The 14,317-nt window shown below is 39.3% G+C and overlaps 1 protein-coding gene across 1 annotated transcript; it reads left to right on the plus strand.

Annotated features, from left to right (window-relative positions):
• Positions 1 to 819: 819 nt before the first annotated feature.
• Positions 820 to 13,720, plus strand: LOC149314431 (proteasome subunit alpha type-1). Its single transcript, XM_089523102.1, has 11 exons — positions 820 to 933; positions 1,005 to 1,211; positions 3,127 to 3,171; positions 3,999 to 4,100; positions 5,694 to 5,797; positions 7,400 to 7,488; positions 7,825 to 7,895; positions 8,919 to 9,048; positions 9,271 to 9,350; positions 12,028 to 12,132; positions 13,378 to 13,720. The coding sequence occupies exons 1-11, from the start codon at positions 820 to 822 to the stop codon at positions 13,432 to 13,434; spliced, it is 1,104 nt and encodes a 367-aa protein (XP_089379228.1). The 3' UTR covers positions 13,435 to 13,720.
• Positions 13,721 to 14,317: the final 597 nt, after the last annotated feature.

Raw genomic sequence — 14,317 nt, forward strand, 5'->3', positions numbered from 1 at the left:
GTGACATTAAAAAGGTAAAGCTATTCCCTGTTGACAAGGTTGTCAAGTCGTGTCTGACCAAAGGGGATGGTGTTCATCTCCATTACTAAGCTGAAGAGCCAGCATTGTCAGAGACTACTCTGTGATCATGTGGCCAGCATGATTGCTCAGAACTCTGCAAAATGTAGGGCATTCAAGAAAATGTAGGACCTAACAAAACAAAAGCTACAAGCACTAACATAAATGTAAATGCATGTTTCTTAGTCATGCTCAGAATGGAGGACATTTAGAAATTCCTCCTGGACAGAAGTTTGAAACGGGAGGACAGGACCAAGAAAAAGAGGACGTCTGGTTCACCCTGGTCCAGGAGGAATTCCAAATGTCCTCCATTTTGGGCAGGGCTAAGAAGCCCACTGAGTAGCCCCACACTTGCTGTTCCCCCTTTGAGGAACGTGTCTACTTGTCTTCACTGCAAACAGTGGGAACAAGGTGGACTGAATGCAGATTAAGGTCCAAAACACACACTGCAGAAATAATCCAGTTTGAGAGCGCTTTAACTGTCCTGGCTCAGTGCTAGGGAATCCTGGGGATTGTAGTTTATTGTGGCAACAGAGCTCTTTCTGACAGAGAAAGCTAAATGCGTCACAAAACTACAGTTCCCATAATTCCCCTCATTGAGCCAGGGCAGTTAAACTGGGCTGCTCCTCAGACCCTTTCCTCCAACTGAGGACAACTCTCAGCCGCTTCCCAGCAGCAACCCAGTGCGCATGCGCAGCTTGAGGCACTCCTGTCGCGCCAACGGTTTTGAAGAGGCGGGGTTTGTTCTTCTGTTTTCAATCGATGGCTCGAGCATCGACCTCTTTTCCTCGGCAGAGCCGGAAGGAAGTGCCCCAGGCCAAAGCCGTCGCTCGCCGAATCATAGATCCATCGCCTTTCTGGGAAGACCTCGCGCCGGTCAGACGGTCTCCTGGGTTCCGCCGAAATGGTGAGGAAGGGACTGAGAGAGAGAGGGATGGGGAGGGAAGGGCGGAGGCGGAGGCGGAGGAAGAGTGGGCTGCGACGGGCCCCGTAGGAGGGCTGCGGCGGGGAGGCCCTTCTCTCCGTCGGGTGAGTCAGCACTTGAGCCCCGGGACGGAGAGGCCTCTTTGGGGAGCCCCGCGCCTCCTCCTCCTCCTCCATCATCCACCGCACTCCTTTTGAGAAAGGAAACAGGTTCATTGCACAGTCTTAATGTATGTAACAATATGCTATGATTATATATATAGAGAGATATATCTATAATGAAATGTGTGCGTATTATAATTGTAATGATATATGGGACAATGCGATACAGTTGGTCCTCTATAGCCACGGATTTTTTTATCTAGTACAGTCATCATGTATGTAATAATATATATATATATATATATATATATAAAGAGAGAGAGAGAGAGAGAGTACAAGGCTAATTTAACTGAAACCAAAACCAGCATTTGATATTTCAGTAGAATACAGAGCTGTTCACAGATACTTCCTGAGCATTGGAGAACAACCCTGGAGATATTGTTACATACATTATTACTGTACTAGATTAAAAAATATCCATAGTTATGGAGGGCCAACTGTATTGCATTGTGCCATATATTATTACAATGATATTAATACCATATTATAACATACACATTCCCTGTCAGATCAGTGTATTGGCCACATTTATAAATTGCCCTGTGCATGCATTTCTCTCTTTACAAAGGCCCCACTCCTCAAAACATGGGAATTTTTGGCCTCTTGTTCAGTCTATATAAAAGGAAAAACTGGACAACCCTCAAATAGTGGACATCCTTTATAAGGGACGTTTGCCAGCCCTGTAAGAGACAAGCTCTCTGGCTCCCAAACAAACCCTTATACTGAAAAATGAATGAAATCAGATGTGTCCCAAATAAGGAAAATATCCTGACATCAATAAATGAAAGTGATCCTTACTTGGTTTCCTGTACTCTCAGGTCAGTATGCAAGAGGAGACTACTCATGAGTCACTCTGGGTTGTTGCTGGGTTTTGCAGTTCACTCTTCCTTTGTCATACTTTGTGACTCTCCCCGTTGCTTTCCTTTTCTCCTCCTATGGTTTATATGAGGCCCAAAACCTTCTGCATCATTGTAACATGATTCAGCATTTTGCTTGACTATTCCATCCTGCAGTGTCTGTTCTAAACAATTTAGTTCCTCTTATCTTAGAAGTTTTCAGGGCTGGTAGTGCAGCATGTAATTTAATTGTTTCTGAGCGTTTTCAGAGGGGGATATCTTGCATAACTTATGGCCCTGTAGAGGACCTTCCAGAGACCATGTGGTTGTAGTCTAAAACAACAGCAGTGTAACACTTCATGCTGACTTATAGTTTATTTAGGAGATACTAGATTGTTAAAAAAATTAAAAATGCAAAATTTCCTTAATTTCTCCCAGAATTTGTGGATGCAGTGTTAGCAAGAATTAAAAGCAACATCAGATTCAACCAGCATGCGTAGGATAGAGTTATTAATGTTCTTCCGTACTGAGAAGTTTTCCTTTTGAAGTTGGTGATTCTCGCTATGATCTGGTCTTTCAAGTAGCGATAGCAGCCTCCAGTAGGCACTATTGTTGCTCTTGTTGAAAATGAAAGCAAAACCCCCTGATTTGAAGAAGGAGGATTGTAGCTTTAGGCCTCAGCATGCCTACCATGTTAAGAAATGAAACTTTTTTTTTTTGAGTGGTATGTTGAACATTGTGTCGCTGGCCACTAATTGTTTCTGAAATGTCTTCTCTTGATTTATAATAATAGCTAAGTGTCCAAGCCAGTACATTTGTCTACAGTTACTTTGAGCAATTGTGATGTCTTTTCTCCTATATTTTAAATTGTTTTCTTCGCTCCTTGCCCTTGATTTACACTGTACGCCTCTTAGTACATCTTAATAGTTGCCAAATTCCTGTCGGCTATCGTTTTTAAAAGTCCGTCATGCTACCTTCAGATCTGCATTATCAGCTGGAATCACTTAAAATAAAAGAGTTTTAAAGTGAATGTTGAGTATCTGTTAATAATGAGTGTCTGTTTCACTTGAAGAAGCAAATATGTAGCCTGTCTTTTCCAAATTGTTATGGCTACTTATATTAATGAGCTCTTTTCTCTTTGCTCTAGTTCCGTAACCAGTATGACAATGATGTCACTGTTTGGAGCCCCCAGGTATGTTGTTTTGTTACTCATTGTATATTTAGTTTTGCATTTGTCATGGTTATGCTAAGAGCATCAGACAATCTGGTTGCCTGATCAAAGCTCTTATACAGAAACCAGGAGGGTCTGCAAAGAAATATGAAGCCACTGATTTCTCATGACTAATAAGCCACTTGTATTCCGTTATCGGCTGAATTTTGGAGTAAAGGGATACACTGGGAATAAGAGACCTCTGGTAGTCCACAGTGATGGGCCTTTGTAAAGAGTGTGATGCTGAGAGAGTCTAAATCAAAGTTGGGGAATCAGTGGCCTTCTATAGGACCACCAGTTCCCCTCATCCAGTTTGACCAATCATGAGTGGCAATTCGTCAATACCTGAAAGGATGATTCCCTCATCTAAACACTATCCAAACTGCCATTTTGAACCATGTTCATTCAAAAGTCCCTATATGAAGATAGATAATTATTGCAAGTTGGTGTACATTTGTCTCTCAACACTGCAATCTTAACCACAACTAATGGTATAAAATAAATTGCTTACTTTCAATACACATACAAAAGCCTCAGGGAGCAAGTGTGCTGGTTATGTGTATGGCTTATATTTTTGTGTAATAAGTCTCAAGAGCTATTGTGGAATACTTTTACAATCAGCGAAGACATAACTAAATTTTAAAACCTGAAGGTTGTGATCTGTTGCAAAGTAGAGCAAAAAGACTGGTTTTACTTAACTGGAAAAAAAACATTTTTTGTTAATTTTTGTGAAAGTTATTAATGGGTAGTCTGTTCACTTGTAGAATTTTCATGTTTAAAGGAAGTATGCTCTATTTTTTGCTCTATAGGGCCGAATTCATCAAATTGAATATGCAATGGAGGCTGTCAAGCAAGGCTCTGCAACTGTTGGGCTTAAATCAAAAACGCATGCAGTTCTGGTGGCATTAAAGGTACACTTGAGAGTAAACTCTGGAGCCTTTTTTGTTTCAAAAAGTAAAAATGTAGTACGTGTCCATAGACAGTGGAGCTATTACATGGGGCAAGTGACTGATACAATATTTGGTGCATTGGTACATATATTCTGCATGTAATGACAAATGTATCAGGTGCAATGTTCAGTTCTAAGCCTGCAAGCCTAGAGTTGAGCTTTTCAATGATGGTTTAAAGAAGCCTAAATTCTCACAATATAGCCCCTTGGATTCTGCATTTCCTTGTTCCATTCTTTTTTAGGGGTGTTTATAGTCATTTATAGTGATTTGGATCTGCTCTAAGATTCGTCCAAAGTAGATGCTTTTGAAAACAACACAAAAAAGCATGGTTTTCTAAAGTGGCTCTGAGGTGGGTAGGGCATTTCCAGGGAAAGTCAGCCAGAATGATAGGCTTCTGAACATATATTTTGCAATATTTAAAATACACTTGCCCCTTCTGATTTGTGGGGGATCTGTTCCAGACCCTCCCTGATGGGAATCAGAACTATTGCAGATATTCAAGCCCCATTGGTTATAATGGCGGAATGCTCCTGCATGCATGCGCTGCCATAAGTGCGTACCCCATTTTGTTCCTCTATGCTTGCCATACGTGAAGGACCAAAACTGCAGATCCCAAGTCTGCAATTGGAGAGGGATGCGTGTACAGTCATCCCTCCATATTTGCGGATTTGATGTTTGCGGATTTGATTATTCACGGATTTCATTAATATGTTCTCTCTAGGACTGTCTAGGTCCTCCAGTGCAACTCTGTGGTCAACTTTAACTAAAAGTTGCACTGAAAGACCATTTGTAGCTACTCCAGTGCCATTCTATGGCCAGTGTATTTTGGATATTGACCACATAGTTGCACTGGAGGACCTAGAGATTCCCAGAGAGATGTCCTCTCAGGTAAAAACAGTGTTTTTGTTATTTGCGGTTTTTCCATATTCACGGTTCCCCTAACCCTAGTGAATATGGAGGGACAACTGTATTCTCCTTTGCACGAGCTTTGTTTCTTTTACTGAAGGTAGAGAATTGATGTTCCTAGACACCAGATGTAGTAAGGCAGTACAGCACATGGACTTCCCTTGCATGAATGAAACAGAGTTTATATTCATGGAAAGGGATTTTCCCACCACTCTTCCCTATGGAGCTCCTTCCATGCCTGGAAAATGGATTGTGAAGGTTGACCACTTCTCCCCAATTGGGGTGCAGTGGGTTATGATAAAGAGGGAAAATGGCAAAATTTACATCCCTTTTTTAATGTGAACAGAAGAGCAAATTCGAGCCATGGTTTTAGCATTACTGTTAAATGGAATCCAGTTTCTGTGAATGATCCCTCCTCAGGATGTAGCTAAGCTATTGCTAGTTGGAAGAGACATTACTGAATTATACACATCACTGGTTGGGTAGCTTCATGTGTCCATATAGGGAATGGGTTAATGCATAAAAGTGTGAAGCTGCTTATATGAACTTATACTCCGTATTTATGGATACTTAGAGAACTGTGAATTAACATTTCTTGTCATTGTCATAAATGTTTATTTGACTGACAATCAATATTTGCTTATTTAGAGAGCACAGTCAGAACTAGCAGCTCATCAGAAAAAAATCCTCTATGTTGACAACCATATTGGAATTTCAATTGCTGGACTTACTGCTGATGCACGTCTCCTGTGGTAAATTTGTAGTTGATTTTATATTCTTTAATGATAACATCAATGTAAAACTTCTAATGCTACGATTGAGTGTGAACTTAGTACCAAATTGCAGTCACATTTTGTGGGTTCGTATTGGGTTCCCAGGCCATTGTCATGTTACTTGAAGTGGGATGTCTTGTTAGGAGGAACTTATTCTAGTTCTAACATTAGCATTTATTTTTGGCCAGTAGTGTACTTAAGTGCCAAATAAAGCTCCAAATGATACAAGTGTCTAAAAAAAATGTACTTGGCAAGGCTTCAGTCCCATGGAATCTTAAAAGTAATAATATGTTCCCATAAACCAGGGTGGAAATTGTGTGGCCCATAGGCTGCCTCTGGCTCTTCAAGTGGGGATCTACTTTGACCCTTGGGACTGCCACTGACCTTTCAAAAGAGTCTGTACACCATAATTGTATTGGCCCAAAAGTTGAGTTCCTTTTTTTTCTTTTAAAAAAAAGGGATTAAAAAGCCCTTTCTGGGACTATGACATGCTGTTGGGGAACTCTGCACCCCAAATAGCCATTTGCTCCAGTGAAAGACAGCCAGATGTGTCATCACTTCTGGTCATCCCAAATGGTGGCTGTGATGACACCCCTTGGTCCTCCAGAGCTCTAGAAGAGCCAAAATTAGGATGGTATAGCCCTTATAGCTCTGGTGTGTGAATCCCTGCTATGAAGAGTAATCAGTATTTTAATTGCAGTGCATAGTGATACTCTTTATGTTACTTTCACAATTTACAGAGTTCATAGGTCACAGTGAGTGGATGTTTCTGAATATTACATGTTACAACAGTAAGACTGGAACTAAGACTGAAACATTGGCAGTGGACATACAGTGACTTTAAAGTTCAACTGGGTCTTCAAGCCCTTACCTCTAGTCCACGTCTAACATTTTTGCTGGCTTATGTTTGTCTCAAGCATTATTACAAATAAGAAGTAAATCTATTTTTGCCCCCCTCATTAAATCCTGGCCATAAACCACATTTTCATGTGCAAAACACTTTTCTCCCTTCTATGCCACCCCACTTATATTTCTCTTATATTGAACCTGTACAGTGGGCAAATAATATGGAAGTACATCCATCTCCTTCATTCATTGAATAAATATGTAGATGGGACCACAGGGGATGGCTTCACTCTCTGCATATCACCATCACATTCCCCCAATGAATAGCTGCTTGATGTTTATCACAAAGAGCTCTTTGTGCCTACAGAGAGATAAGTGACTGTTTGGTGGAGTATGGCAGTTATGCCCGGTGTTTACAATGGATAGAGCTAGGCCACACAGCTTCCCCACACATTCAATATGTGGACAGGACCATGTGTATATGTATATAAGGTGGCTGAAAGCATTAAATAATTCCATGGCTGAGGTGAAATTTGAACAGTAGACTACATCCTGGAATTAAGGAGGCTCATACGTCTGGCCGCTATGCTCCATCAGCTCTAGCATTCAAGCAAGAGTATTTTAGAATATTAAAGACTAATCCTATTAAAGGCTAAAGTTGTGTGAAATGAAATTCACATGCAGTAAGTTGACTACTGTGTATGATGCTTTTCTTTTCTTTTTTTAACATTGCAGCAATTTTATGCGTCAAGAATGTCTGGATTCTAGATTTGTATTTGACAGGCCTCTTCCAGTGTCTCGACTAGTATCTCTAATTGGAAGCAGTATCCTTTTTGAGGGAATGGATATCTTGGAAAATAAATAGTTGCTAAGCTACTAATCAACAGCTGGACAGTGGCCTAAGATAATACTCAACAACTGGACATTGAGCATTTGGTTTAGCTTCAGTCTCCTCTGGTGTGTTTTAATGGTTTTGTTTTGAGACTTTCTGTGGATGATTGTTTTAAAAGCTGTTTTAACTATTGTTCTGACCCTATGTACAGTATTTGTAAGCTACTTTGTGTTCCTTTCTAAGACTGAAAAGTGAATTAATATATTGTATAGGACAAATGTAAATATGTGAACTAAACATTTAAGACATATTCCTTAGCATTTTCAAGAAACACAGATACCAACTCAACGATATGGCAGAAGACCATATGGTGTGGGACTTCTCATTGCAGGTTATGATGTAAGTACTGTGGTGCTTTTCACTGATCTAGAAAGAAAAATCTGCTGGAAGATACATTGTTTATATTCTGTTTGGAGTTTTCCATCCCTAAACAAGTGTGAAGAAAAAGGTTATGAATCTTCTCACAGATTATGAAACAGCATATGGTGTAAATATCTTAAATGTGGACCTTCCCATAAGAAACATGAATATAGTGGTATCATGTTCTTGTAGTCCTCTGTTAACGAAGTAAATGTGTTCCTGGGCTTCTTTAACAGATGCTTTAGTACCAGAGGTAGATATAATATGGAAAACATAGGGATAAAATACAGATAAGTTGTTATACCAAAAAAGAAAGTTGAGTCAATGTGTTCCATCAGATTTTTTGGTTTTTGTCCAAAACTAACATTATGCACATGTGTAATGAAACAACCAAGTCAGGTAGGCCTGGTTCATCTAGAGACAACTCCATAAGCTTCTTCCTAAATGCATCCCGGGATGATTTTGTCTTTCAACAGCCTCCATAAAAAAAAAAAATACATTTTGTTGGAAAAACATGCAGATCTATGCTTTTTCAACATGTTAAGGTAGTAGCTGGTGGGGCAGGCTAATCTTTCATCCTCCACTTTTCCCCCCTGTTTTCCTCATCACACATGTTCACTAAGTGAATCTGGAGGCATACCTTCAGTACGATCACCTAAAGAAGAATCCCATTCTTTCCCAGATGAGGCTTTATTGCATTGTTTACTGCAGACATGCTGCTGCAATCTAGCACTGAACCACTGTCTTCCTCCAGTTGTTCTTCACCATCCTCCCAGTGCCAGTGCTACAAAAATACTTCCAGCCAGACAGAAAACAAGAAGAAGGTGGGCCGGGCTCTCTTAAAAACATTTTGTAAAAAGGAGCGTTGTCAGGGTTGTTGTTAACTGAGGTATTCCTATACTGCCTGTGGTTTATAGATGTTATTTGGATGCTGAAATAAAATGTTATCAGTCTCCAGTGGTGTTTCTCTTTCTAGAAGAAATTGTCCTTTTGTCTTGCTAGGACATGGGCCCTCATATCTTCCAGACCTGCCCTTCTGCAAATTATTTTGATTGCAAAGCTATGTCCATTGGTGCAAGATCCCAGTCAGCTCGAACTTACTTGGAACGACGCATGACTGAATTTTCTGACTGTAAGTGTTTGGTTTCTTTTGTCTGATGGGAGTATCTTACTTTGCTGATATTTCCATACCTTTTCTCTTTAATTTTTTTCCCTGGTTTGTGAGGTTTGGGGGCTTCATGCTGAAGAGAAGTTTGGCTACCTCTCACATGGCAAATATTTCTGAGGCATTCTTTCACTCAAAGAGAAGTAATTCACTACATATGTATTGGTTATATATGTACATATTTTTCAGGTAATCTGGATGAGCTAGTTAAACATGGACTGCGTGCTTTGAGAGAGACACTACCTGCTGAACAGGACCTGACTACTAAGGCAAGCGCATGGACTTCTCTTCTTTGTAGTCTGTCCTAGAATAATAGAATGTGATTAACAGTAGCTATGTACAGCATGGAAGCATATTGAGTTCAGGAGCTAAGATTCATATACAAGTATGTAGTGGACATTTTCCCAGAATACATGAATGACCAGGTTGGACTTAAAAATCTAAGGTACCAATCCTTTCTTTCTTTTATTTATATATATATATATATATATATATATATATATATATATATATATATATCTGGACACACAATCACAGGCATCTGCAGGAAACTCTAGAGATCCCTAAAAAGGAGGGAAGGAGGGAGAAAATGTGACAGCAAAGACTAACTGGTTTTAATTTTGGCATGAGCTTTGCATGTAAATATAAACCTACATCTTTGTATTCAGTAGCTATTCAGTCCTGAGACAAAGAAGTGGGTTTATATCCACGAAAGCTCATGCAAAAATAAAAACCAGTTGCTCTTAAAGGTGCTACCACATTTCTTTTTTCCTCTCCCTTCTTCCTTTTTATGCTGCTTGAGACTAACATGGTTACTTCCTTGAAAACTTCCAGACATCCCTACAGATTATGTTAGTTCTGAGTTCAATGATAGGAATATAGTTGTATGCTTGTCAGCTGGTGCCTCTGTGGACCAGTATGTGGCCAATTTGTAGAACTGTAGTTGGGAATAGGTGGTTTGAGGAAAAATTGGACATTGAGCAGTTGGTATTTAATTCTAAACTTTGCCATGAATGAAAAATGAGTGGCAATGCAACAAGTTTTACTTAAATAATTTGTAATACACCAGTAATTGTCAAATGGAGAACAGAAATGTTATTGCCTCCTTCTACTGCCTTGGTGCTTGGTTATTTCTCTGACTTCCTTTTAGGGGGAGGCTGGGCATGAATTTTCCAACTGCATAAACACTCTCTGTAACATTCTGAATAAGCAAGATGTAGATCTGTGACTCCAGTAACATCGCTTGCATGATTTTTTTTTACCATCTTTGCCTGATGAAATAGCCAGTGGACTTTGAAAGTGAGCACAATGATTTTCGCACCTTCTGACTGGCCTATTAAGGGTATCACCAGTGTTACTTTAGTTTTTAGAATTTGTTGTGCTGGTTTACCAAATATTTTATGTTATTTTGACAGAGAACTATTTCACACAGATGCTGGCATCCTGTTAGTGACATATGCAAGCTTCAGTTGTACAACACATGCAGAGCTGTTATTTTGACATCATGCAACAGCCATATTCAGCTGACATTGGAGGAAGTAGAGTTGTAGCGGTAGAACCATTACACATGAGGATGCCTAAATGAGTACAATTATACGTGCTTATCATTGCACATTGTGCAATGAGTCCCTTTCCTGAACATGTGCTGCACAACATTTCTCTTTGAATGGGGTTGCATAGGACTAGCCTGGTGTAACTCCACCAGCAGATATCTATGCTATGCTGTGGCAATGTAGGACTGTGACAATAGTGATTGCATTTTTTAATTTTTTTAGGTTATTTATATCCCGCCCTTCAGCCCTAAAGGCTATCAGAGTTGCTTACAATTATTATTTTTAATTAGACAGTTCCCTGCCCTCAGGCTTATAATCTAAAAGACATGATACAAAAGGAGAAGGGAATGGTGGTGGGAAAGGGGATGAGGTCCAGTGGTTATTCTCTCCCTCTGAGGCCTAGACCAAGGCAGATGGACTGGAGGGAGGGCTCTTCTTCTTCAGGCTAGCCCTGGTGGAGCTGGGCCTGCCTGTTCACTCCCTCACAGGCCAAAGGATGACAGTTATCATGGAGGGAGGGCTCCCTTTCTTCAGGCTACCCTGAATGCTACATGCATTAATCTGATTTAAGAGATGGATAGCAGGTTTTCTGGCATATCTGTACCTTGGCACTATTCCATGTTGTGCTCCTTTACAAATGCAGAATTGCAAGGCCATAGGATTGTGCCTTTCTAGCAGGGTCCACATTATGGGGCACTTTATCACCTGAGGCACAATTTGCTTGACTTTGATTTAACACCACTAACATCAGCCCCGCAGATTTGGAACACCCTCCCCGATGAGCTCCGTTCCGTCACCTCCCTAGACCTTTTTAGAAAAAAACTCAAGACTTTTCTTTTTCAACAAGCTTTCCCCCATGTATCCTGATATTGTTTTCCCTCGATATGCACAGTTTTATCCAGCTAGTTTGTGTTGGGTTTTAATAGTTGTATGGTTTTAATAGTTTTTAATTGTAATTTTAGTAGTTTTATCATTTGATTATGATTGTAATGTTATGTTTTATTTTGAATGATTTGTTTTGTTCTGTTGTACACCACTTTGATTTATTTTGGAAAAGCGGTCTATAAATAAACTGTATTATTATTATATTATTATTAAAAACATGGCTAGATGAGAAGGTGTATCCTGCTACCCAGTAGAGTTGTTCACTTTTATCTGTTTGTAAATATACCTGGTTCCCCCCCCCCCCCCCAGTTTTAAACATGAGTTTTAAGATTTCTCCTGTTTTTGCTGTCACAGAGAAATAATGTAGATGTGTTCACAAACTGTAGAACATGGAACATTTTATAGGACATATTGTACATATGTTATGGAAAAAGCTGATTTTTTTTTACATCTGCCATATTATCATGTAAACAAGACAGTCTTCATTCTTTCAATTTTCGTTTAACAGAATGTTTCTATTGGGATTGTTGGCAAAGATATGGAGTTCACTATTTATGATGATGATGATGTAGCACCATTCCTAGAAGGCCTTGAGGAAAGGCCACAGAGAAAGGTATGTACATTTAATGAACGCACAATTTGTAGAATACCTTACTTTACTGTTTCTCTGAACTTGGTTGCTCTTCTTCTTATTCCAAATGTCTTTTGACTGTTTTTTTAAAAACATGTGGACCTGCCTGCCATGCTGATATTTTCCCTTGAGGCCCTTTTCTAAGATCCCCAGTCTTCTGAGACCTTTCTATGTTGCAGCATCTTATGTGTCAAATGCTACATCCAGGGTGGTTCTCCTGATGTTTACTTTGCCCTTTTTGCACCCGACAATGGTGTTTTCATTTATTGAGGCTTAACTGCCCTTTCCATTTTTGAATCACAGCTGAAATTTGTATCCTGTACTGCTACAGTCCAATGCAAAGTTGCAGGCTTTTTCTTCCCTCTTTATCTTGTCTGATGTTTGGTAGCACACTTTGTGTGTTGGGTGCTGCAGGTAAAGAGGGGATGTGTTCCTCCAACTGTAGCCATTGCATTTCCCCCATTTTAATTGTAACTATTTTTAAGTTGTTAATTTCTTTATCGAATGCTATCTTTGGATTCGAGTCATTGAGGATATGGAAAAGAGATGAACATATTTCCACAGAATAATTTGTTAGTAACCATTTCACTTACTAAAGATTAACAAGTTATTCTGGACTGCCTTCATTGATTTTTTTTCTATCACAAAAGAATGTTCCTCAATGAACCTCTTCTAGATGGAGACAAGTGAGAATTTCAACTCCATATTTTTTTACCAGAAGATTAAATATTTATAGTTAATCCAGTATTGCATGACTCTCAGGCTTATGGATGAACTGAGAAATATATAAATGTTATCAAAGTGTTTCCTCATCCCCACCCCAAAATGAGAGTATATTTTGGTTTTGAATACATTGATTATTAATTCAGGAAACTGGGATTACATCCACACTACAAAAATATTCCAGTTTGACACAACTTTAACTGCCATTGCTCAATGCTGTGGAATTCTGGGATTTGTAATTTTGTGAGACATTTAGCCTTCTCTGTCAGAGAGCCCTGGTGCCACAACAAACTGCAGTTCTCAGAATTCCATAGCATTGAGCCATGGCAGTTAAAGTGGTGTCAAACTAGATTGTTTGCAACCTAGATCTTGTACTCCTGCAGCCTCTGTATTCAGTAGTCATAGATTTCAGCATTTCTTTGTGAAATTTTATTTTATAATTTTGTATCCGTGACACTTAATATTGTAATACTTGTCTACCTTTTTTTTTTTAATCTTTTCAAGACTGCTCAACCTGCTGAGGATACAGCAGAAAAGGCTGAGGAACCAATGGAGCACTAAATACTGCACATGAAGTATGGGCTACTCCAGTTGCAACAGTGCTGGAACATTCATTTGTATTCTGACAACTTAACTGCGACAAATGCATATTGTAGTGACATGTTCTAGTGAGTTGGTCTTCAAAATGTATTGCCAAAAACCGTACACTGGCAGTGGAGAAAAACTGACCGCTTCTCTTGAAAAGAAAAGACGTAATTTTCTTAAAAAGAATGGAATACTGTTTTATATGAACAAGGTGCTTTATACCATAAAGGCATCTTTGAATAAATCTGTTTCTTTCTTGAGATATATTGCTTTGATGTCTTTTTTATATGATAAGCTGGAAAAACATCAGGCAATCATTGGATGCTATTATCCCTAATGCCCATGATGTTCATTTCAATTTTTAAAATAATTTCATTGGTTTCATTACATCAGATTATTTGGACTATATCACACCGTATCCTATTAGCTATGAAATATGTTAGCTTTATCTTACAATCTTGCTTTTTTAGCATGCGGAATGTCGCAGAAGGAAAGTTTCCCATTCTTTCCTGCTGCCTGCAAAGCTGAGATTCAGGAGGCTTCTTAGCAGTGTGGGATTGGGAAGGTTGCTGGGTTGGGAGTTTCCATGTAATCTTGGACAATTTCCTCATCTTTCAGTTCTACACTGATCAGGAAGGTCCCTTCTGGGAATATAAATGACTGCAGGGAAAGGAGAGAATGGGAAAATATCATTCTCTGCAGTTCTTTAAAATTACTTTGCAATCAGTGCAAGCTATACTGTGCTGCTTTGAATTAATATCTCCCTTCCAAGCATATAACTGAGAAAAGAGATTGGGTGAGGTTCGACTAGTAAAGCAGTCTAAATAGGGCTGCCACATTGCTTCAAGATTTGTTGTAG

Source organism: Sceloporus occidentalis, unplaced genomic scaffold (assembly GCF_023333645.1).
Source record: "Sceloporus occidentalis isolate IW3139 unplaced genomic scaffold, rSceOcc1.0.p SCAF_4, whole genome shotgun sequence".
Lineage (NCBI taxonomy): Eukaryota > Metazoa > Chordata > Lepidosauria > Squamata > Phrynosomatidae > Sceloporus > Sceloporus occidentalis.

What these genes read in the sequence shown, in the direction of transcription:
- LOC149314431 (XM_089523102.1), top strand. Translation starts at nt 820, where the DNA reads ATGGCTCGAGCATCGACCTCTTTTCCTCGGCAGAGCCGGAAGGAAGTG. An exon ending in CAGTTCTGGTGGCATTAAAG is followed by an intron (nt 4,101 to 5,693) that starts GTACACTTGAGA and finishes TTGCTTATTTAG; the next exon opens with AGAGCACAGTCAGAACTAGC. An exon ending in AGTATCTCTAATTGGAAGCA is followed by an intron (nt 7,489 to 7,824) that starts GTATCCTTTTTG and finishes AGCATTTTCAAG; the next exon opens with AAACACAGATACCAACTCAA.